The sequence below is a fragment of the Stenella coeruleoalba genome, assembly GCF_951394435.1.
Source record: "Stenella coeruleoalba genome assembly, chromosome: 6".
Taxonomy (NCBI): domain Eukaryota; kingdom Metazoa; phylum Chordata; class Mammalia; order Artiodactyla; family Delphinidae; genus Stenella; species Stenella coeruleoalba.
Genome location: NC_137151.1, coordinates 109,129,380 through 109,151,176, shown reverse-complemented (window position 1 = coordinate 109,151,176; position 21,797 = coordinate 109,129,380). Strand labels below are relative to the sequence as shown.

The window sequence follows — 21,797 nt, the reverse complement described above, 5'->3', positions numbered from 1 at the left end:
AGCACAGGCTCCGGATGCGCAGGCTCAGCGGCCATGGCTCACGGGCCCAGCCGCTCCGCGGCATGTGGGATCTTCCCAGACCGGGGCACAAACCCGTGTCCCCTGCATCGGCAGGCAGACTCTCAACCACTGCGCCACCAGGGAAGCCCTAGAAAGCTTTTAGAAAAAGCATAGGAGAAAATCTTCAAGACTTTGGGTTTAAAAAAGATTTCTCAGATACAACACCAGAAGTATAATCCACAAAGGAAAAAAATGGTAACTGGACTTCAAAATTTAAAACCTTTGTGCTTCAAAAGACATTCTTATGAGAATAAAAAGACATATTAGAGACTGGGAGAAAATATTTGCAAATCATACATCTGATAAAGGTCTTATATCCAGAAGATACAGAGAATTCTTACAACTCAAGTAGAAAACAACCCAACTTAAAAATGAGCCAAAGAAATGATTAGATATTTCACCAAAGAAGAAATATTAATACAAATGTCTGATAAGCACATGAGAAGATGCTCACATTAGTCATTAGCAAAATGTGAATTAAAATGGCAATGAGATACTATTTCACTCTCTCTAAAATGACTACACTCAGACAGACAGACAGTAATACATGTTGGCAAGGAGGTGGAGAAATGAGGACCCTCATACATTGCTGGTGAGAATGTAAAATGGTGCAGCCACTTTGGAAAATAAATAGTCCAGCAGTTTCTTAAAATCTTAAACATAAATTTACTATATGCCCCAGCAATTCCACTCCTATGCATACACCCAAGAGAAATGAAAACATATGTCCACACAAAGGCTTCCTCATGGATGTTCAAAGCAGCATTATTCATAAAAGCCAAAAACTGGAAACAATCCAAATTTCAATCAATTAGTGGAATGGATAAACAAAATGTGATATATCCGTACAGCAGAATATTAATCAGCAATGAAAAGGAATTAAGTATTGATACATGCTACAACATGAATGAACCTCAAAAACATTATGCTAAGGGTTTCCCTGGTGGCGCAGTGGTTGAGAGTCTGCCTGCCGATGCAGGGGACACGGGCTCATGCCCCAGTCTGGGAAGATCCCACATGCCGTGGAGCGACTGGGCGCGTGGCCATGGCCGCTGAGCCTGCGCGTCCCGCAATGGGAGAGGCCACAACAGTGAGAAGCCCGCGTACCGCAAAAAAAAAAAAAAAAAAAAAAAATTATGCTAAGAGAAAGGAGTCAGACACAAAGACTATACATTGTATGATCATATTTATATGAAATGTTCAGAAAACACAAATATAATAGACAGAAAGTAGTCTCCTGTTACTAGGAGTGGGAATGATAATTAACTGTAAATAGTTAAGAATCATCTTATTGGGGTGATGAAAATATTCTAAAACTGAATTATGGTGATGATTTCACAACTTGGTAAATTTACTAAAAATTATTTTTTAAAACTTTAAAGAAAAGGGACTTCTTTCCAGTGGTAAAGAATCTGCCTTCCAATGCAGGGGATGCGGGTGCGATCCGTGGTCGGAGAACAAAGATCCCACATGCCGCGGGGCAACTAAGCCCACGCGCCACAACTTCTGAGTCTGTGCGCCTCAACGAGAGAGCCCACGTGCTGCAAACTACAGAGCTCACGCGCCCTGGAGCCCACACGCCACAACTAGAGAGAAGCCCGCTGGCCGCAACGAAAGATCCCACATGACACAACTAAGACCTGACGCAGCCTAAATAAATAAATAAAATTAAAAAAAAAAACTTTAAAGAAAAGAGAGAGAGATGCACACAACATACTTCGGTGAGTTCCCAGGAAAGAAGATCACCATTTCAGAGACACAAGGAAAGGCTTTGTAGGAGAGAATACTAATTATGAACACCAATTAAGCAAGATGTTATCCCCTAAAAAAGAATCTCATTCTTCTCATTAGTATACCTGCATTAGAAAATATTACACACTTAAATTGTTACATGTTTTTAATTTTGTCAAAAATTTTGTGGAAATGTGTCTTCTCTCATTATAGAAGTCGTTACATGATATCCTCCATTTTTTCCTCTTGGACAACAGTGCCTAAAAAAGTTCCACCAGAAAGTTTGCTGATCCCTGCTCTAGAGGAATACTTTTCCCTTCAGAAAGAAAAACCCAAGGTCTGCTCTTTCTGTATTACTAAAGGAGGTTGGCAAATCTCCTTGAATTGAACAGACGGAGTGAAAGAGAATAGGAAAGGGACAAACTTCCTTTCTCCTTATGTCAATCAACGTTTTTTAATGCCTCATCTGTGAAAACAGTCTCCAGTTTCATCCATGGTATGCTTCTGCTGGTTACCTGCCCTCCAGCCTCATGCAGCTGACTCTGGATGCGCTGGCAGAAGTCGGGATTGCACAGCAGGGCGAGAGGGGCCTTCAGTTGGACGGGCACAGGCTCAGTGGTCTCTAGCAGGTGCCGCCACTCAGCATCATCGTTGCCTGGCTCCTGAGGCATCAGGGAGTGAAGGAGGTCAGGAGGAGTGTGTCAGGTTCAAGGGTAGTAGCTCCCAACCTGGGGAATCATGAAGTAACTGCAAAAGGCCAGTGACTCCTTTGGCACAGATGTATTTTTTTCAGCCACCCGTTTAAAAAGGTAGAGTTGGCAGTAAATGAGGGGTCTTGAAAAGTCTCTTGGAGAACACTGGCAGGTGTGCATAAAAAGACACCTAGAAAGATACCCACTGCGTGGTTTATAATAAAAAAAAATTGGAAACATCATAGAGCCAGTCAGTAAGGGAATAATCAACCATGGCACATACATATTAGGACATACTAAGAAGTTGTTAAAAAGACTGTAGTACTGACAATGCATCACTTATGTAGTGTGCCCACCAAAAATGCATGACTCGAATCTAATTATGCAAAAGTATCAATTTGAGGAACATTCTACAAAATAACTGACCTGTGCACCTAAAAACTATCAAGCATGAAAGACAAAGAAAGAGTAGGAACGGTTTCAGATTAAAGGAGACTAATGAAGCATAACAACTAAATGCAATGCTTAACACTGGACTGGATTGTGGACTGGGGGAAAAACATGTTTTTGCTATAAAGAACATTACCAGAGCAATTGGCAAAATCTAAATATGGACTGTAGATTAAGTAACAGGATCATATCAGTGTCAAATTCCTGACTTCTATAATTGCACTGAGGTGGTGCAAGTGCATCACCTTGATCCTAGCAAATACGCACTAAAGTACATTTGGCAGTAAAGGGGCATGTCTGCACTTACCCTAAAATGGTTCAGAAAGATGATGTGTCCATATATAGAGAAAGAGAACCACAAAGCAAATGTGGCAGAATTTTAACAATTGGTGAATCTGGGTGAAAGGGTATATAAGAATTCTTGGTTCTATTTTCACAATTATTATTTAAGTTTGAAATGTTTTCAAAATAAAAAGTTAAAACCTTAAAAAAACAAAAGATTGAAGTAGATGTAGAAAGATCTCTAGAACAGATCATGTAAGAGATGCATGAGGCAAAACGATACATATGGTATGAACTCAGTAATGTAAAAACAGCCAAACTATATATTCTATGTGGACATATATATAAATATATGAAAAAGCACAAAAAGTTAGGAAGGAGACAGACACCTCTGGGACTGAAATAAGGCTCAAGAGGGACTTTCCTTTTTACTTATGTACTCCAATTTTTGATAATTAAATGTTCAGATACTATGCAAGTAAAATCTATAAATAATAAGAAAGCAATTTTTAACACAAAGGGAGCTATTCCTTGGAGGGTTGGGAATCACTGTTCTAGAAAACATCTACCAAGACTCAACATCACATGGCAGGGACAAGGCCAGGAGGAGCCCCTAGGTCTCACCTCATTTTCTAGGTCCACTGCATCAAGGCTCTGCTGGCCCACCACCTCTGGCCTCAGCTCTGGGAATGCTTGCTCACAATCCTGGGTGATCCAGTTTTCCCTGCTAGAGGAAGCAGGGAGTAAGATGAGTTCCAGACCTGTGAGGCTTAGAGTTCATGAACTTATCCCTCCCTCTACATCCAGGATAGGAATGAAAAATAAGCCATATAGGATTGGCTAGAGGAGACCTCCTTCTAGGATCTGGCCAGGACAGGATAGGTCCACTACACGCATATCCCTGACTGCCCTCCCACTTTGGATCTTCTTCTCAAAGCTACCTTGGCGGTTTTCTCAAATAATCTTCCATTTTGCGTGGAGATGATTCTTTCCTTTTCAGTTAATGAATCAATACAACTGAGACATAGAGAAAGGAAAGTTTCCACGTTTCCTGATGAATCAGGAAAGTATCAATACCTGGAATTAGGGTTCAGGCACCCAGGACTCAAGACTCCCAGGGCCCTGTCTACATTTAGGCAGTAGTGAGTGACAGGGACCATGCTGTATTTGCTTTGACTGGAGCCAAAGATCTGCAAGCGACCTCATCCTATAAATCCCTGGTTCTACCCTCCTCACCAAGGCGCAGGGGGAGCTTCTCCAGCCCTCCACTCAGCCCAGCTGCTCTTCATTTCTGAGCCTAAGACCCCAGTCAAGAGACTTGGTTCCTGAGGAGTGGCCTTTAGTCTGGTCAGAGAGGCTGTGCCAGAAGCCACCTTGCTGGTCCTGTCCTCTTGCTCGAGGGCAGGTCCTGGGTTCTGGTGTTTCTGCGGGAAATGAGACACTGAGTCAGAACTACTTGGTTGTCATAAGGCACTATGAATCCTATTCGTGGCCCCTTCCCAACCCTAGAGAGTCACCCTCCTTCTCCAACTCCCCCAGTCACTAGCCTGGCTATGTCATACATGCCCTTCTGCCCCACACACCTTCTGCTTGGCCTCCTCAGCCATGTGCCTATAGGCTTGCCGCAAGATGCGAGATCGATTGCCCTTGGGGGCCAGACGATGCGCCTGTTGGTCCTTTAGGACCTGAAGTTCTGGGGGTAAGCGACTGGTGAATGGGGTACCCAAATCTGGGCCTGCTGACTCGGTTAATACTGCAAGGAGAGAAGAGGGGGACAGGTGATCACACTGGAGCTGCGCCACTGTTTCCATTTGGCCAGAGACAACTTCAGCATCTCCAGGCTTCTGTGGAAGGAGACCCTTTTGACAAAGTGACAAAGAGGGACTGGGGTTACAAGGGAAGTGGCAAGGGTCATGCAAAGGGCTAGGGAGAAAATTCAAGCTGGTGGGGAAAAGAATATATGTTGGATCCAGACGTTGGGGTCAGGGGTTGCATTGGGTAGAGTATTAGGGAAGTGCAAGAGCCCTGGGAACCCTAAGGACTCACTGGTGACACGACCAGCAATAAAGGGATGATGTAACAGGTCTGGCCAGGACAGACGCTGCCGGGGGTCCTTGGTGAGCAGTCCCTGAAGGAAGTTCTGTGGAGAGAAAGGATACCCCATCAGCCTTCACTTCTCCACAGGCTCTCTCAAACTCATCAGAATCGGCCAGCCAAGACTCCTGAGTGCATTCTTACAACAGACTGGCTGGTCTTAATCACGCCCTCTCTAATCCTATCCTTAGGCCTCATTTCCCTGGCTGAAATCATGAACAGACCTCACTGCCTCACCTTCTGGGGAGCCCCAGTTCCTGTCCATGGACATTTTAGAACCCCAAAAGTAAAACCAGAAATCTCAATGTCAACAGCTTTGTGAAGAAGTGAAAAAAAACGAAGAGAAAGAGAGGGATGTCATCTTCACAATCATCTTCAGAAAGCAAACATTCAAGGGGGTCCCAAACTGCTCACTTTGCCCTCCCTTTGACTGTGGTTTGTTTGTGCTGGGTAGGAACAAATGCACTTACAGTTAAAAGCACACTCACACGCATAAGTCATTGTGTAAAGATGTGTTTGGGAGCACTCAAAAACAAATCTTTCAGCAAGTCTTCAGATGGTGGAGGGGCGGGGAGACTGTCTGAAAAGGGTACATCTGTTATAAGGTGTCCTTGGGGAAATCCTCAATTGGGCCTGAAATAGGAATAGAAGGTACTAGTAGATTACAACCCTTGTTCTAAAACAAGGTGATCATTACACCTTGGCTCTTGCTGGAGATACCTGCATGTCTGCCCTAAGGGAGAATGTATATCTTATGGATATCACTCAATTATGCTTCCTTTGTTTAGGTTCTTTTTGATAATTATTTGGGCCACCCCCAGCTAAATAGGTTGGGGAGAAACTTGTCTCTTTTCATCTTAGATAAAACAAAGGAAAGTTATCATGAGGTTTTACCCTGGGAGAAGGCTGCATTTAAATTTTATTGAAGGCTCAAATCTTGCCCTAGATGAAAAATAAAAAAGGTCAATTCCTTTTCCTCCCTCCCCCCACCCCCACCCCGGCCTGCTGAGATTTAACTGCAAAAGACAGGCACCATCTCTATCCTCTGCCCCTAATCAGTGAGCTAGCCCCATCAGCTATGGCCATTTGGATATCTAAAGATTCTTTCAGGAAGAGGACAGCTGTGTTGGCAAATCTGGAAATCATTCGGCCATTGCATCTGATAGGAAATTAGTAGAATAGAGAGTGTGTAAAGGGACCAATATCTGTTTCTGGTGTCTTGAAATTACCTCTCCATTTTGATAAAGGACAGCCTGACCCAAGGAGGGGCTGCTACTACCAAATTGGGCACACCTTAGATCACCCTCCCAGAATAAGGCTCTGCAGTACAAAAGCAAGGCAGCTTGCCCCAGCTCCTGCATCAATTAAGTAACTGCAAAGTGCAGCCCCAGCTCTGGAAAAAAATTGTGGAAAAGGGAACAGGGCAGAGGGAGACAGGTTTCTGATGCAAAAGCAGTCTTTCAGTATCCATCACCTTGAAGCAAGGACTAATGGTGGGGGGCCAGCGCACAGGGTCCTTGAGAATGAGGCTGACCAGCTGAAAGATGCTCGTGGTATAGAAGGGAGGAGTGCCCACTGCCAGCTCATACAGTATGCAGCCCACAGACCAGAGGTCCGCGGTGTGGTCGTATGGTCGTTCCTCCACCAGCTCTGGAGACATGTAGAGTGGTGTGCCTTTAATGGATGTCAGCACCATCGTGTTGGTGCTCATAGCCCGGGCAAATCTGCAGTAGATGATGGAATCAAAATGGAAAAAGAAGATATTCAATAAAAACAAGAGAGACTTCCCTGGCGGTCCAGTGGTTAAGATGCTGTGCTTACACTGCAGGGGGGCGCAGGTTCGATCCCTGGTCAGGGAACTCAGATCCAGCATGCAGTGGGTAGGGCCAAAAATTAGATAGATAAATGAATAAATAATAAACACTAGAGCTGGTCACTGTGTGAGAGAGACAGATAGACAGATAGAGAAATAGAGAAATAATAAACTCTAGAGCTGGTCACTGCTACCTATCACTGTGCGAGATATCCCCAACCTGAACAAACAGACCATCTTCCAAGACCCAGCAGGAATCCCAGTCTCCAGCTCAGGTTCTAAAATGAGGCCCAAGGAACTCAAGCATATGATCTAAGGCTCCTTGCAGAACTGGAAGCAGAGACAGAAGGTCAGGCACCTCACCCAAAGTCACAGAGCTTTATGCCACCACCCTTGGCAAGGAGGATGTTCTGAGGCTTCATGTCTCGGTGGAGGATGCGGTGGGAATGCAGATAGTACAGGGCTGACACCAACTGGGCAGCAATGGCCTGAACCTAGGGGTCAAACAGTCAGGTGAGAGGAAGAAAGGAGAAGTCAGTGGAAGGAGTCTGCTGATGAGCCCAAAGACTCCACCCTAATACTACTACTGATGTGATCTTCTCTTCCTTCCCTTTCTTCCAGAGCTTCACAAGATACCTTCCTTAGTTCTTGCTCCCCTATCCATTCATTCTTTCATTTGTTCATTCATTCGTTCAAGGAAAATTTATTGAGTCTCACTAACTGCATGACCACATGCAAATTATCTTATGGCTCTCAGATTCATCATCTACCCATAAGGCGACAATAATGATACTACTTATTTCATAGGATCATTGTGAGGATTTAAATGAGTTAAAGCATGTAAAGTAACGTATTGCTCAGAATGGTGCCTGGCACTTAGCATTCAATATATATTAGCTGTTATTAAATAAGACAAAGTCCCTTCTCTCAAGAGAAGTAGCCAGACAAACAAACAAGACTGACAAAACAAATAAGATGATGGCTTACAAATAATGATGAATGCTTGGAAGGAAACAGAATGCTGTGACAGGAAGTCCTGAAGGGGGCCTACTTGCTAGAGTACAGAGAAATCCCTAGAATGAATATGGCTGGAGAATGTCTTCCACCAAATCCTACGGCTAACCACTGTGCCTTGGTGGTGAATCCTGCCTTAACCACAACGCTTATCCCTTCCTGCCTCTCTGGTACCACCACACTGGGCCTTCTTACCTAGAGGTGCCTAACAATAACAACAGCATTAAAAATAGCTAGATATATTGAACACTTGTGTCAGGCACTCTTTCAAACACTTTACAGGAATTAACTCATTAATCTTCACAATAGCCTTATGAGGTAGACATTATTATTATTTCCATTTTAAAATGAGGAAAGTGAGGGCAGACAGCAGAAGCAAGAAGAACTACAATCCTGTAGCCTGTGGAACAAAAACCACATTCACAGAAAGATAGACAAGATGAAAAGGCAGAGGGCTATGCACCAGATGAAGGAACAAGATAAAACGCCAGAAGAACAACTAAATGAAGTGGAGATAGGAAACTTTTCAGAAAAAGATTTCAGAATAATGATAGTGAAGATGATCCAGGAACTCGGAAAAGTAATGGAGGCAAAGATCAAGAAGATGCAAGGAATGTTTAACAAAGATCTAGAAGAATTAAAGAACAAACAAAAGAGATGAACAACACAATAAATGAAATGAAAAATACACTAGAAGGAATCAATAGCAGAATAACTGAGGCAGAAGAACGGATAAGTGACCTGAAAGATAGAATGCTGGAATTCACTGCTGCGGAACAGAATCAAGAAAAAAGAATGAAAAGAAATGAAGACAGCCTAAGAAACCTCTGGGACAACATTAAATGCAACAACATTCACATTATAGGGGTCCAAGAAGGAGAAGAGAGAGAGAAAGGACCCGAGAAAATATTTGAAGAGATAATAGTTGAAAACTTCCCTAACGTGGGAAAGAAAAGGAAATAGCCACCCAAGTCCAGGAAGTGCAGAGAGTCCCATACACGATAAACCCAAGGAGAAACACGCCGAGACACATAGTAATCAAATAGGCAAACAAAGAAAAGACAAAGAAAAATTATTGAAGGCAGCAAGGGAAAAACGACAAATAACATACAAGGGAACTCCCATAAGGTTAACAGTTGATTTCTCAGCAGAAACTCTACAAGCCAGAAGGCAGTGGCATGATATACTTAAAGTGTTGAAAGGGAAGAACAACAACCAAGATTACTCTACCTGGCAAGGATCTCATTCAGATTTGATGGAGAAATCAAAAGCTTTACAGACAAGCAAAGACTAAGAGAATTCAGCACCACCAAACCAGCTCTACAACAAATGCTAAAGGAACTTCTCTAAGTGGGAAACACAAGAGAAGAAAAGGACCTACAAAAACAAACCCAAAACAATTAAGAAAATGGTCACAGGAACATACATATCGATAATTACTTTAAACGTGAAAGGAATAAACGCTCCAACCAAAAGACACAGGCTTGCTGAATGGATACAAAAACAAGACGCATATATATGCTGTCTACATGAGACCCACTTCAGACCTAGGGACACATACAGACTGAAAGTGAGGGGATGGAAAAGGATATTCCATGCAAATGGAAATCAAAAGAAAGCAGGAGTAGCAATACTCATACCAGATAAAATAGACTTTAAAATAAAGAATGTTACAAGAGACAAGGATGGACACTATGTAATGATCGAGGGATCAATCCAAGAAGAAGATATAACAATTATAAATATATATGCACCCAACATAGGAGCACCTCAATACATAAGGCAACTGCTAACAGCTATACAAGAGGAAATCGACAGTAACACAATAATAGTGGGGGACTTTAACACCTCACTTACACCAATGGACAGATCATTCAAACAGAAAATTAATAAGGAAACACAAGTTTTACGTAACACAATAGATCAGATAAATTTAATTGATATTTATAGGACATTCCATCCAAAAATAGCAGATTACACTTTCTTCTCAAGTGTGCACGGAACATTCTCCAGGATAAATCACATCTTGGGTCACAAATCAAGCCTCAGTAAATTTAAGAAAACTGAAATCATATCAAGACCACAACGCTATGAGATTAGAAATCAATTACAGGGAAAAAACCCATAAAAAACACAAACGCATGGAGGCTAAACAGTATGCTACTAAATAACCAAGAGATCACTGAAAAAATCAAAGAGGAAATCAAAAAATACCTAGAGACAAATGATAATGAAAACAGGACGATCCAAAACCTATGGGATGCAGCAAAAGCAGTTCTAAGCGGGATGTTTATAGCAATACAAGCCTACCTCCAAAAACAAGAAAAATCTGAAATAAACAATCTAACCTTACACCTAAAGGAACTAGAGAAAGAAGAGCAAACAAAACCCAAAGTTAGCAGAAGGAAAGAAATCATAAAGATCAGAGCAGAAGTAAATGAAATAGAAACAAAGAAAACAACAGCACAGATCAAGAAAACTAAAAGCTGGTTATTGAGAAGATAAGCAATATTGATAAACCATTAGCCAGACTCATCAAGAAAAAGAGGGAGAAGACTCAAATCAATAAAATTAGAAATGAAAAAGAAGTTACAACAGACACCACAGAAATACAAAGCATCCTAAGAGACTACAACAAGCAACTCTATGCCAATAAAATGGACAACCTGGAAGAAATGGACACATTCTTAGAAAGGTATAACCTTCCAAGACTGAACCAGGAAGAAATAAAAAAATATGAACAGACCAATCACAAGTAATGAAATTGAAACTGTGATTAAAAATCTTCCAACAAATAAAAGTCCAGAACCAGATGGCTTCACACGTGAATTCGATCAAACATTTAGAGAAGAGCTAACACCCATCCTTCTCAAACTCTTCCAAAAAATTGCAGAGGAAGGAACACTCCCAAACTCATTCTATGAGCCCACCATCACCCTGATACCAAAACCAGACAAAGATACTCCAAAAAGAAAATTGCAGACCAATATCACTGATGAATACAGATGCAAAAATCCTCAACAAAATACTAGCAAACAGAATCCAACAGCACATTAAAAGGATCATATACCATGATCAAATGGGATTTATCCCAGGGATGCAAGGATTCTTCAATATATGCAAATCAATGTGATACACCATATTAACAAACTGAAAAAGAAAAACCATATGATCAGCTCAATAGATGCAGAAAAGCTTATGACAAAATTTAACACCCATTTATGATAAAAACGCTCCAGAAAGTGGGCATAGAGGGAACCTACCTCAACATAATAAAAGCCAAATATGACAAACCCACAGCAAACATCATTCTCAATGGTGAAAAACTGAAAGCATTTCCTCTAAGATCAGGAACAAGACAAGGATGTCCACTCTCACCACTATTATTCAACATAGTTTTGGAAGTCCTAGCCATGGCAATCAGAGAAGAAAAAGAAATAAAAGGAATACAAATTGGAAAAGAAGTAAAACTGTCACTCTTTGCAGATGACATGATACTATACATAGAGAATCCTAAAGATGCCACCAGAAAACTACTAGAGCTAATCAATGAATTTGGGAAAGTTGCAGGATACAAAATTAATGCACAGAAATCTCTTTCATTCCTATACACTAATGATGAAAAATCTGAAGGAGAAATTAAGGAAACACTCCCATTTACCACTGCAACAAAAAGAATAAAATACCTAGGAATAAACCTACCTAGGGAGACCAAAGACCTGTATGCAGAAAACTATAAGACACTGTTGAAAGAAATTAAAGATGATACCAACAGATGGAGAGATATACCATGTTCTTGGATTGGAAGAATCAATATTATGAAAATGACTATACTACCCAAAGCAATCTACAGATTCAATGCAATCCCTATCAAGTTACCAATGGCATTTTTTTACAGAACTAGAACAAAAAATCTTAAAATTTGTATGGAGACACAAAAGACCCCGTTGCTCCACAACGGGAGAGGTCACAAGAGTAAGAGGCCCATGTAGCACACAAAAAAAGAACTAAATGTAAGACTGGACACTATAAAACTCTTAGAGGAAAACATAGGAAGCACACTCTTTTTTTTTTTTTTTTTTTGCGGTACACGGGCCTCTCACTGTTGTGGCCTCTCCCGTTGCGGAGCACAGGCTCCGGACACGCAGGCTCAGCGGCCATGGCTCATGGGCCCAGCCGCTCCGCGGCATGGGGGATCCTCCCAGACCGGGGCACGAACCCGTGTCCCCTGCATCAGCAGGCGGACTCTCAACCACTGCACCACCAGGGAAGCCCACAAGATCTTTTTTGATCCACCTCCTAGAGTAATGGAAATAAAAACAAAAACCAAAAAAAATGAGGAAAGCGAACAAAGAGAAGTTAAAGTAACTTGCCCAAGAAGATCAGGCTACAAAGTGGCAGACCCAACCTTTGTATTCAGAGATTTGGGTTCCAGCATTCACATACTTTACTGTCACACCACACTGCCTCTACATATACCTAGACTCTTATATTTTACTTGGGAGTTTTCAAACTGGAGCCTCTCAGTGCCCTCAGTTCTCAGTCCTTAAACTGAGAAGAGGTCATGGGTAGAAAAAGTTTGAGCCAGGAATACCTGCTCTTCGGGAAGTTTTCCATCATCTTCTAGGATTTGAAAAAGCTCTCCCTCAGCATAGTCTGTCACCACCACCACCTGCAGGGAGAAGGCAATGCTACTAATGGCTCCACATTTATGCATTTTGAGGATGGGAAATTCCTGGGACCCTTCTCGGCGAGAGGTGACCCAAAACCAAAGCGCACCTCTTTGTCAGTCTCAAAGCTGTCAAGCATATGCACAATATTGGGATGCCGCAGACCCCGCATGATTTCAATCTCTCGTTGCAGATTCCTCAGCTCTTTCTCTGAGCGTCCCAATTTTGGAATGAACTTCAGGGCCACCACCTGTCAGTGGTAAGGTCAAGAGTCAAGGCCTAACCACACTATTTAAACATTAGCCTCAAAGCTCCAGAACTCAGACTTCAGATTGTTTGAGCAATTCTCACTATACTTGCTAGTCTCCCACTCGACTTTCCCCATGGTACCCTGGTCTTACCCAGGTTTCCCCTGCTCTCACCCTAGGAGGAAAGAGCCTCTGCCAGATAGATCCCTTTGGTGTATTCTGGGAAAAGAACTGGATAAAGAACTCAATATTTAAGGGATTTAGGGGAAAGGGAAGGAAGAAAAAATGAAGAGGGAAGAATAGAGTTCAGGTGGTTTATCCCTTTCTTCATGGTATGATAGATAATAATATTAATAATAATTATAATTGCTGTTTACTAGGTGCCAAGCACTGCTCTAAGTTATTCAGTGTGACATCACACTTAATCCTCATACCCCAATAAGACGCTGTTCTATTTTCATTCTATAGATGAGGAAACTGAGACATAGAGAGGTTGAGTAACTTGTCTATAGTTATAAGGCTAGAAAGTGGTGGAGCTGCGATTTGAACCCAAGTAATCCAATTTCAGAGCTCATATTTCATAAGTATGAAGGAATCAGTGTCCTACGAATACAGGTCAGTATTCTGGCCCCATTCTCCACTGGAGTTGAGGGTGTGGGATACCACCCAAGAGATATCCCTCTTTGTTCACCACCTGAGCGCTGTATTTTCTTCGACCCTTGTACACCCTCCCGAAAGAGCCTTCTCCAATCATCTCCAACACGTGGTACTTTTCCATGACAGAGATTTCAGGATCCCTCAGAAGGAGATAGAGATGGTGGTGAAGGGCTACAGCTCCAGGGACAGTTCCACACATCTGGGAGGCCTGGTTCGGGCATGGAAGAAAGGTTAACGTTAGCCGCCTTGCCTTTTCCTTTTTTTTCGTAACAATCCAGGCCTCATAAATAAGGTAGGGTAGAGAATGGAAAGATGAGATCTTGGAGCAGAGTGCCTTCCGCAATCCTCCCTCCTTTTCTCTTCCTGTCTCCCAACCCAACCTTGTTCCCACCTGACCCCGTGTCCCCCTTCCCCCTCCACCCAGCCTTGCCCACCCGACCACTGCCCCCTTCACCCAGCCTCTCCCCCTCACCCCACCCTCTCCACCCAGCCTCACCCACCCGACCCCGCCCCCCTCCATCCAGCCTCGCCCACCGACCCCGCCCCTTCCAGCCACCCCAAAGTTCCTGCCACTGACAACCTCCTCAGCACCCCCGCCCACACCCTCGGCCCGCCGGCTTAGCGGACAGGAGCGCCTCTCTTACCCCAAGCCTACGAGCTTCAAGCTCTTCAGGCCGAGGGACGCCGGCCCTGGCCTTCAGCCCCGCCCCTTCTAGGTGCCTTCGTATTTTGCCTGACTTATCGTTCTTATCGTGGGACTTATCGTCCCACCCCCACTGCCGGTCTCCTTAGACTCACATTGTTACCAATTTTACTCGCTAGAACTGGTCAGAGGTTCGGAGGAATAGGCGTTCAGGGGTGTGGGAGAGACGGTGGGCCGCCCATAGGCACTTCCTAGGGCATTTCCCAACCATCCCTTGGCCCTCAGGACCATCTAAGGACCGGGAGTCTGAGGTTGCCTAGAAACGGCCGAGAGCTACTCTCCCGCCCCTGCTTTACTTTCCGCCTCCGACTGCCAGGAGGCTGTTTCCGGTTCCGGTTGCGGGCCGCAGAAGACATGGCGGCGTCTGCGTCGGCAGCTGCAGGGGAGGAGGACTGGTAACTTTGGGGTCATGGGCTTTGGAGGACCGCCTGGATCCGGTCCGGGGGACTAGCGGCAGCCGCGGACGGTCCGTACGGCGGGCGCGTGGGGCGGGGCGAGGGATGAGGGATGGCAGAGACGCTTACATCTCTTCCTAAGAGTTCTGGACTGGGGAGCGGGTGGGTGGAGGGGCACTGGTCTGACCCGGAGGAGACCGCATCAGCGCCGACCTGGCTAGTTCGGGCCGTGCCTTATCCGGTTCGATCCTCCGGCTTCACCCCGTCCCATTCTCGCCTTCTGAAGTGGATTTGCTCAGGGTCCCGGGGGATGCCTGTTTATCAGATCTCCGCCCCCCTCCCCGTCCCTCTTACTTCCCAGAACCAATGTCCTCCAATTCCCGTCCCCCTTTCCCCTCGGATCAGACTATTTCCTTTGAGGCTTTCCTCAACCTTCTCCCTTCCCGACAGCACTAATGAGGCTGTTGTCTGAATAAAGCTTTACACCTCACGGAAAGCGCTCCTAGTCCTTCTCTCAAGCATTCGTCACAAGGGACCAGAACATGGAAGGACTGTGGGATTTGGAAATAGATAAATGTGGGTTCACATCATATTTTATTAGCTGTGTGATGCTGACCAGGCCCCCTAGCTTCTATGAGTCAGTGTCCTTAGCTGTAAAAAAAAAAAAAAAAAAAAAAAAAAAAGTGGGTGTGACATCCACCTCAGAGAAGGATCTGAGAGGATCAGGATGGATTTGTAACATACCTAAGCCTCCTTTTCATTAATAACTCTGAGGTGTAGGCACCTGAGGAGACTAAATGAGGCCTGAAGAGGTAAAATGAGCTGCCAAAAGGTACATAGTTATGACTAGGAATCCAGGTTGTCAGATTCCAAACCTCAGGTTCTTAGTTCTAGGACATTGTACAGTTCCACCTCCCCCCCTTTTTTTTTTTTGCGGTACGGGCCTCTCACCGTTGTGGCCTCTCCCGTTGTGGAGCACAGGCTCCAGACGCGCAGGCTCAGTGGCCACGGCTCACGGGCCCAGCCGCTCCGCGGCATGTGGGATCTTCCCAGACCAGGGCACGAACCCGTGTCCCCTGCATCGGCAGGCGGACTCTCAACCACTGCGCCATCAGGGAAGCCCTCCCGTTTTTATTGTCACCATCTTACCACCATCCCATTCCATATTTCACACCCAGGGCCCAAGTCACAGGTCGGGTGGGTGAAGTATTGAAGGGCTTCTTGATGGAGGCTACACCTCAGTGTTTCATTGGTTCAGGGAGCCCAGCCAGTGCTGGCCTGTTTTGAGACCATGCAGACTTGCTGTTTTCAACCTATTCAGGGGAATTTAAGATTCTGAGGGGACACGTTGTGCCTTGGTGAGGGCCGTAATGATTGTACAGCCAGCCTGCAGTGCTCTAAGACTCCAATGCTCATGTCAATCAGAAGTACTCAACTGTTACCTACGTTATCTATTTTATATTTTCACGTGTCTGCCTAAGACTTAAAAAGACTTTAAAAATTTTTGAGAATCACTCTCTATATATACACATACACATGTATACACACACAAACACACACACACGTATGTCACACTAGGGCAGCCCTGCTCTTGGTGAAGAAGGGGCAATATAAGAAAGCAAACCAAGCATGTATCTTTCCATGTATTATCTGGGTAAAGGTGTGGCCTCAAGCCAATAACTCATCTTCAGTGGCATTACAACTGCTCTTTCTGTGATTAAACATGTGTGTCCTCTGAGGGATGGCAGAGACACTGACATCTCTTCCTAAGAGAGTTCTGGACTGGGGAGCGGGTGGGTGGAGGGGCCACTGGATCCTGACCTGCACAAGTTGATCTAGATCAGTCAGACAGCAGGGATCATAAATACATTGAATATTAACTACAACCTCTCTTTCCTTTTAAGGGAGAAGGTTAATACAAATAGGAAAAAAAAAAGAACACAGACTAGCTACTATGGCCAAGATACTATTAGGCACTTGACATAAACAAATCACCTTTCATCCTCACGATAACTGTGGAGAGTGGGTGGTAATATCTATATGTGATGGACAGGGTAATTCAGGCTTACAGATATAAGTAACTACTCAGATCACATAGCTGGTAAGTGATTGGTACCTGTTACTCATTCCAAGGCTGATGGCTCTTCCACTACAGCACAGCCTTTACAGCATGTAGATCTGTTCTGTTCAGGTTGGTATCTCCTTTGAGGAGGTTTACAGTGACTGGTATTAGCAGTGTGTGTAGACACTGGGATCCATGAACGGTGTAGGGAAAGCCAGGAGTGGTATTGGTAACCTTAATGCTAATCAATAGATGTCATATTTCTGGGTCAGAGAGATGGCCACTAAGGAACAACCAACAGTACAATGAAACTTAAACAGGGAGTCAGGAAACCTAGCTTGCATCTCAGTCCTGCCTCAAGCCTTGAGATTTGGGCTAGTCTTTTCACCTTCTTGGGAATCTGTTTCCTCATCTATTGGCAGAAATGATGTGTAAAACTGATTCCTGTGCTTTCTACCTGGCCACTTGACAAATTAAGGAAACATGTTTCCCCCATTTTTATGGAGGTTAGCAAGAGAATGCACTCATGCAGATTGCCAGCACTCATGCAGATTGCCATTTTTCTACAAAGCCAGCCTTCATTGGCCTTAGTAGGCTTTAATAGGGAGAGTTGTAATGGTAAGTCAATCTCCCCTGTCTCTCTAGGGTCCTTCCCTCTGAAGTTGAAGTGTTAGAGTCTATCTATCTGGATGAACTACAGGTGGTCAAAGGAAATGGCAGGTATGTATTCAACTAGAGGTGGGCAGGAGTCCCCTTGGTAGTAAGAGGATTCCATGCAGTATCTGTGGGGCTTGATTTGAGATAATATTTCTGTCATGTAGACAGTCTATTCCTTTAATCACCCCAAAGAAAGAGCCTGATGCTCACTTCCTCTGCCCGCTTTACTCTCTCACCCCCACCCTCCCCAGCTCTCAAGTCCCTGCCCAGTCACATCCCAGGTCTCCACTTCATCCACCTGCAGATCATCATCATGGGAGATCTGCATCACCCTGCACCCCGCCACTGCAGAAGACCAGGATTCACAGTATGTCTGCTTCACTCTGGTGCTTCGGGTCCCAGCACAGGTGAGGCCTCTACTTTATGGCAGCAAAGGGAGGAAGGGGAGAGGCCTTGGGGTGGAGTGCATTAGCAGTAGCGTGGTATTTTCTCTCTCTAGTATCCCCACGCGGTGCCACAGATCTCTATCCGTAACCCCCGAGGACTCTCAGATGAACAGATCCACAAGTAAGTCGGGCTGGGCAGGGAAAATTTGGGATACAGCTCAGTCTGGTGAGGGAAGGAGGCAGGCCTAATGTTTGCTCTGCCCTCTCCCCACAGGATCTCACAGGCGCTGAGCCACATGGCTGAGGCTGGGCTGGGTACTGCCATGCTCTATGAACTCATCGAGGTGAGAGGTGTGCTAGCCTGGGGAAATGTCCTTACCTTCCAGGTAGAGCAGTTTCTTTCAAGGGAGGCCATGGGCCTAGAATCTTAAATATGTCTGGAGACGTTCATTTAGTTCTTGTTTAGGTAAGCCTAAACTGCTCCAGAAAGGTGAGACTCTCTTCTGTTTCAAAAAATCTCCCCAAAGACAGTTCCATAGCTTCTCCAAGTTGCCTATTCCAGCATCGTGACAGAAAATTTTTTTCCTCTTTAACTTGAATTTTTCGTGCTTCATTATCAGTGCATTTCAGTTGCCAATGCCAAGTTCTCTTGGCATTGGCAACTGAAAATGGCAAGAGATCTTGCCTGGAGGGTCTAGCCATAAATGAACATTTGAAAGCTAGTCTGTCATTGGAGCTGACTAGAAAAAGTCATGGTTCTTTTCCTCAAAGAGTTTCTACCCTAGTAAAGGAAACGACCCACATGAAACTATGCCTAGAGCTACAAGTTAATATACACAGCTAACTTTTGTTGTTTGAGATCAAAAACACAAATACAGTCTTGTTTTCCTCTACTTTGAGTTTTTAAGAAAAATGTTCAGAAAAGAATGAAGGTGGGTGGCCTGGAGTCAGAGTGGGCATAGACCACTGTAGCATTTCTAAGTCAGGCCTCCACAATGCAGCTTTGAACTTTGTGGAATTCCAGAGTATTAGCTATTAAACAACAGTGCAGATGCGTATTTCATAGCTCAACCTGATGCCTTTTGAATTCTCTGTCCGTTTGGGGTGTCCATGCCTTCACTTTCTTTCTGAAAGCTGACTCCAGAACAGGCTCATTGAGGGAGTGATATTCAAAGGGGGATAACCAGGAAAGGCCTCCCAGAAGATGTGAGTTTTAATTGAACATTTTTTTCTCTCGAAGGTGTTTTATTTTCATCCCCAAGATGTGTTAAAAGTGACTTAATGAGTGGAAAAACAATTAAATTGGATTTTGAAGCTGGGTAGATTGGAGGGGAGGGGTGTGAGCATGGAGGAGGATTGATTCCAAGCAGAGGGAGCATCACCAAGACAGAAATGCATGAACAGAAGGCAAACTGGCTCGGTGGGAGGCGGCCCGCCGGTCACTCCTGGGAGTAGTCAACAAGCTTCACTCACAGTTCTGGCTCCTGCCTCCCTATTTGAACAGTGTCTTCTCTCCTCTCAGAAAGGGAAGGAAATTCTCACAGATAACAACATCCCCCATGGCCAGTGCGTCATCTGCCTCTATGGTTTCCAGGTGGGTTACTCTCTTGGGACCTGGGGGTCGGCTGTGACAGACAGTGGAGGGCTCGGGGCGAGCTCTGACACAGTGCCTTACCCTCCAGGAGAAGGAGGCCTTTACCAAAACCACCTGTTACCACTACTTCCACTGCCACTGCCTGGCTCGGTACATCCAGCACATGGAGCAGGAGCTGCAGGCCCAGGGGCGGGAGCAGGAACGGGAATGGCAGCACGCCGCAACCAAACAGGTTGACCTGCTGGCCCTGCTCGCTTGACCTCATGCCCTCTTCTACCCCTCCGCTCCAGGGCTGCCTTAGCCTTTTCAGGGTCATAGGTACCTCTGAGATTAACGAAAGCTCACCTTTGTCCAGGAAAAAGGGGCATCCTTGTACATACACGTAAGCATATTGCACACAGTTTCAGAGGGTTCCCAGACCTCTAGTTAGGCAGCCCCTGCTTTGCTCCCCCTCACTGCTGAACAGGTATTCCTGTGCCCTCCGTCCCAGCCCTCTACAGATGAGGCTGGGCAGCTGGCAAGCACCCTAGGCTGGGAAGCAGGGGTGCGATTTCACTTCTCTTTTCAGAAGGCCGTTGGTGTGCAGTGCCCGGTGTGCAGAGAGCCACTCGTGTACGATCTCGCCTCGCTGAAAGCAGCCCCTGAACCCCAGCAGCCCGTGGTAAGACAATTCGCTGCTAATCTGAGCCAAGAATAATGGCATCTTGTCTGCTTTGAATGGGGTCTCTGGAATTGGCCTCAAGCTGCCTGGGCCCTCTCTGTAAAGCCATGGCCCCCAGCAGAAGTCCAAAACTCTGTTCGGGAGCCCAATCTGAGGGATAAAACCAAGAACCTTGAGCAGATCTCCTGAGGCAGTCCTAGAAGAGCCGGGGTTTCGAGTCTGCCTTCTCCTGTTGATTCTTCTCTCCGTGCCACTCTGCTCCTTTCCCTCCAGGAGCTGTACCAGCCCGATGCAGAGAGCTTGCGCCAGCAAGAAGAGCGCAAGAGGCTCTACCAGAGACAGCAGGAGAGGGGGGGCATCATTGACCTTGAGGCTGAGCGTAACCGGTACTTCATCAGCCTCCAGCAGGTGAGGGAAGGGTTTCCCACTCCTCCCCTGATGACACCAACCTTCCTACCAACACCCCTCTGCCGTGGCCCTCGGGTGAGCTTTGTTCTACCCTGGGAGGTTATAGGCTGATGGCGGTTGGCTCAGATTCTAGGTGAGGGGCCTGCGGTTCCCCGCTTTGAGGAACTGCATCCCCTTCACTGCATCTGCTCACTTCCTTCTAGCCTCCTGCCCCGTTGGAACCCGAGTCAGCTGTAGATGCCTCTGGAGGATCCCACCCACCCAGTACCCTTGCCACAGAACAGTCCACCTCATCAACTGCTCAGACCACCCTGTCAGCTCCTCTGCCTGTGGCCTCCCAGTACACATGTGAGAAGATTCCAGGGGCTGGGCCAAATCAGCAAAAGCTGGGCGAGACCCAGAAAGCTATGCTAGATCCTCCCCGGGCCAGTCGAGGTCCCTGGAGACAAGCCGAACGGAGGCATCTAAAAGGAGGGGAGTGCAATGCCCTCAAAGGTACCAGTCACACCCAGGAACTGCCACCTCCTGAGGGGCCCCTCAAGGAGCCTATGGACCTAAAGCCAGAGTCCCGTAACCAAGGGGTTGAAGGTCCTCCCCAAGAAAAGGGGCATGGCAACTGGCAGGGTCCCCCGCCCCGCAGGACTCGCGACTGTGCCCGCTGGGAGCACTCCAAGGGTCGGACACCGGCTTCTTCCTACCGCCACCTGCCTCGGGGTCGGGGAGCCTACCGGCCTGGTCCTCGAAGGGAGCCCGTGAGCCTCGAACCGGAGGATGGTTCCTAGCAGTACTGTGGGGGGTGGGGGGGGGACAATAAAGAGATTGGCCTTGTTTGGCTTTCCTTACTCAGTAGTGCCTAGCCTGTGAAGTATAGATCTCTTTCTGAATTCCCAGCAAGACGAGCATGGCAGAGTAGCCACAATATTGCTCTGAAGTCTGTTCTCCCAAGAAATCGGGGTCTGGATAAAGAGGAGTCTGACATCTCAGCTAGTATAGTGGATTCCAAGGAAGACTAGTGGAGGCCAACATTTAAGAAGAATATGCATGGGCTTCCCTGGTGGCACAGTGGTTGAGAGTCCCCCTGCCGATGCAGGGGACACAGGTTCATGCCCCGGGCTGGGAGGATCCCACATGCCGCAGAGCGGCTGGGCCCGTGAGCCATGGCCGCTGGGCCTGCGGGTCTGGAACCTGTGCTCCGCAACGGGAGAGGCCACAACAGTGAG

The 21,797-nt window shown here is 45.8% G+C and overlaps 2 protein-coding genes across 11 annotated transcripts in view; one reads left to right on the top strand and one right to left on the bottom strand.

Moving 5' to 3' along the window:
• STK36 (serine/threonine kinase 36) overlaps positions 1 to 14,593 on the bottom strand; it is a 28,636-nt gene extending 14,043 nt beyond the window's left edge. For 2 of the 8 annotated variants that reach the window (XM_079924764.1, XM_079924766.1), the window contains exons 1-11: positions 14,356 to 14,385; positions 13,749 to 13,919; positions 12,916 to 13,056; positions 12,731 to 12,808; positions 7,486 to 7,616; positions 6,784 to 7,033; positions 5,262 to 5,355; positions 4,799 to 4,968; positions 4,452 to 4,639; positions 3,840 to 3,942; positions 2,307 to 2,453 (exon numbers count right to left, since the gene is read on the bottom strand). In XM_079924764.1, coding sequence (XP_079780890.1) covers positions 2,307 to 2,453; positions 3,840 to 3,942; positions 4,452 to 4,639; positions 4,799 to 4,968; positions 5,262 to 5,355; positions 6,784 to 7,033; positions 7,486 to 7,616; positions 12,731 to 12,808; positions 12,916 to 13,056; positions 13,749 to 13,910 — 1,464 coding nt within the window. In that variant the 5' untranslated portion in view covers positions 13,911 to 13,919; positions 14,356 to 14,385. Of the gene's footprint in view, positions 1 to 2,306; positions 2,454 to 3,839; positions 3,943 to 4,451; positions 4,640 to 4,798; positions 4,969 to 5,261; positions 5,356 to 5,797; positions 6,059 to 6,203; positions 6,252 to 6,783; positions 7,034 to 7,485; positions 7,617 to 12,730; positions 12,809 to 12,915; positions 13,057 to 13,748; positions 14,073 to 14,355; positions 14,386 to 14,509 lie in introns of those variants that run through there. The other 6 variants (XM_079924765.1, XM_079924771.1, XM_079924767.1 and 3 more) reach the window with 6 other exon arrangements.
• A 151-nt stretch (positions 14,594 to 14,744) lies between these two features.
• On the top strand, positions 14,745 to 21,363 carry RNF25 (ring finger protein 25). 3 transcript variants are annotated; one of them, XM_079924942.1, is made up of 10 exons: positions 14,745 to 14,809; positions 17,517 to 17,591; positions 17,833 to 17,935; positions 18,028 to 18,095; positions 18,189 to 18,258; positions 19,437 to 19,508; positions 19,597 to 19,740; positions 20,077 to 20,169; positions 20,443 to 20,577; positions 20,781 to 21,363. In XM_079924942.1, the coding sequence occupies exons 1-10, from the start codon at positions 14,769 to 14,771 to the stop codon at positions 21,357 to 21,359; spliced, it is 1,380 nt and encodes a 459-aa protein (XP_079781068.1). In that variant the 5' UTR covers positions 14,745 to 14,768; the 3' UTR covers positions 21,360 to 21,363. The 3 variants fall into 3 exon arrangements, with proteins under 3 accessions (XP_079781068.1, XP_079781066.1, XP_079781067.1); XM_079924940.1 differs by having other exon boundaries at positions 14,762 to 14,809; positions 20,080 to 20,169; XM_079924941.1 differs by lacking the exon at positions 19,597 to 19,740 and having other exon boundaries at positions 14,762 to 14,809.
• The last annotated feature ends 434 nt before the right edge of the window (positions 21,364 to 21,797 follow it).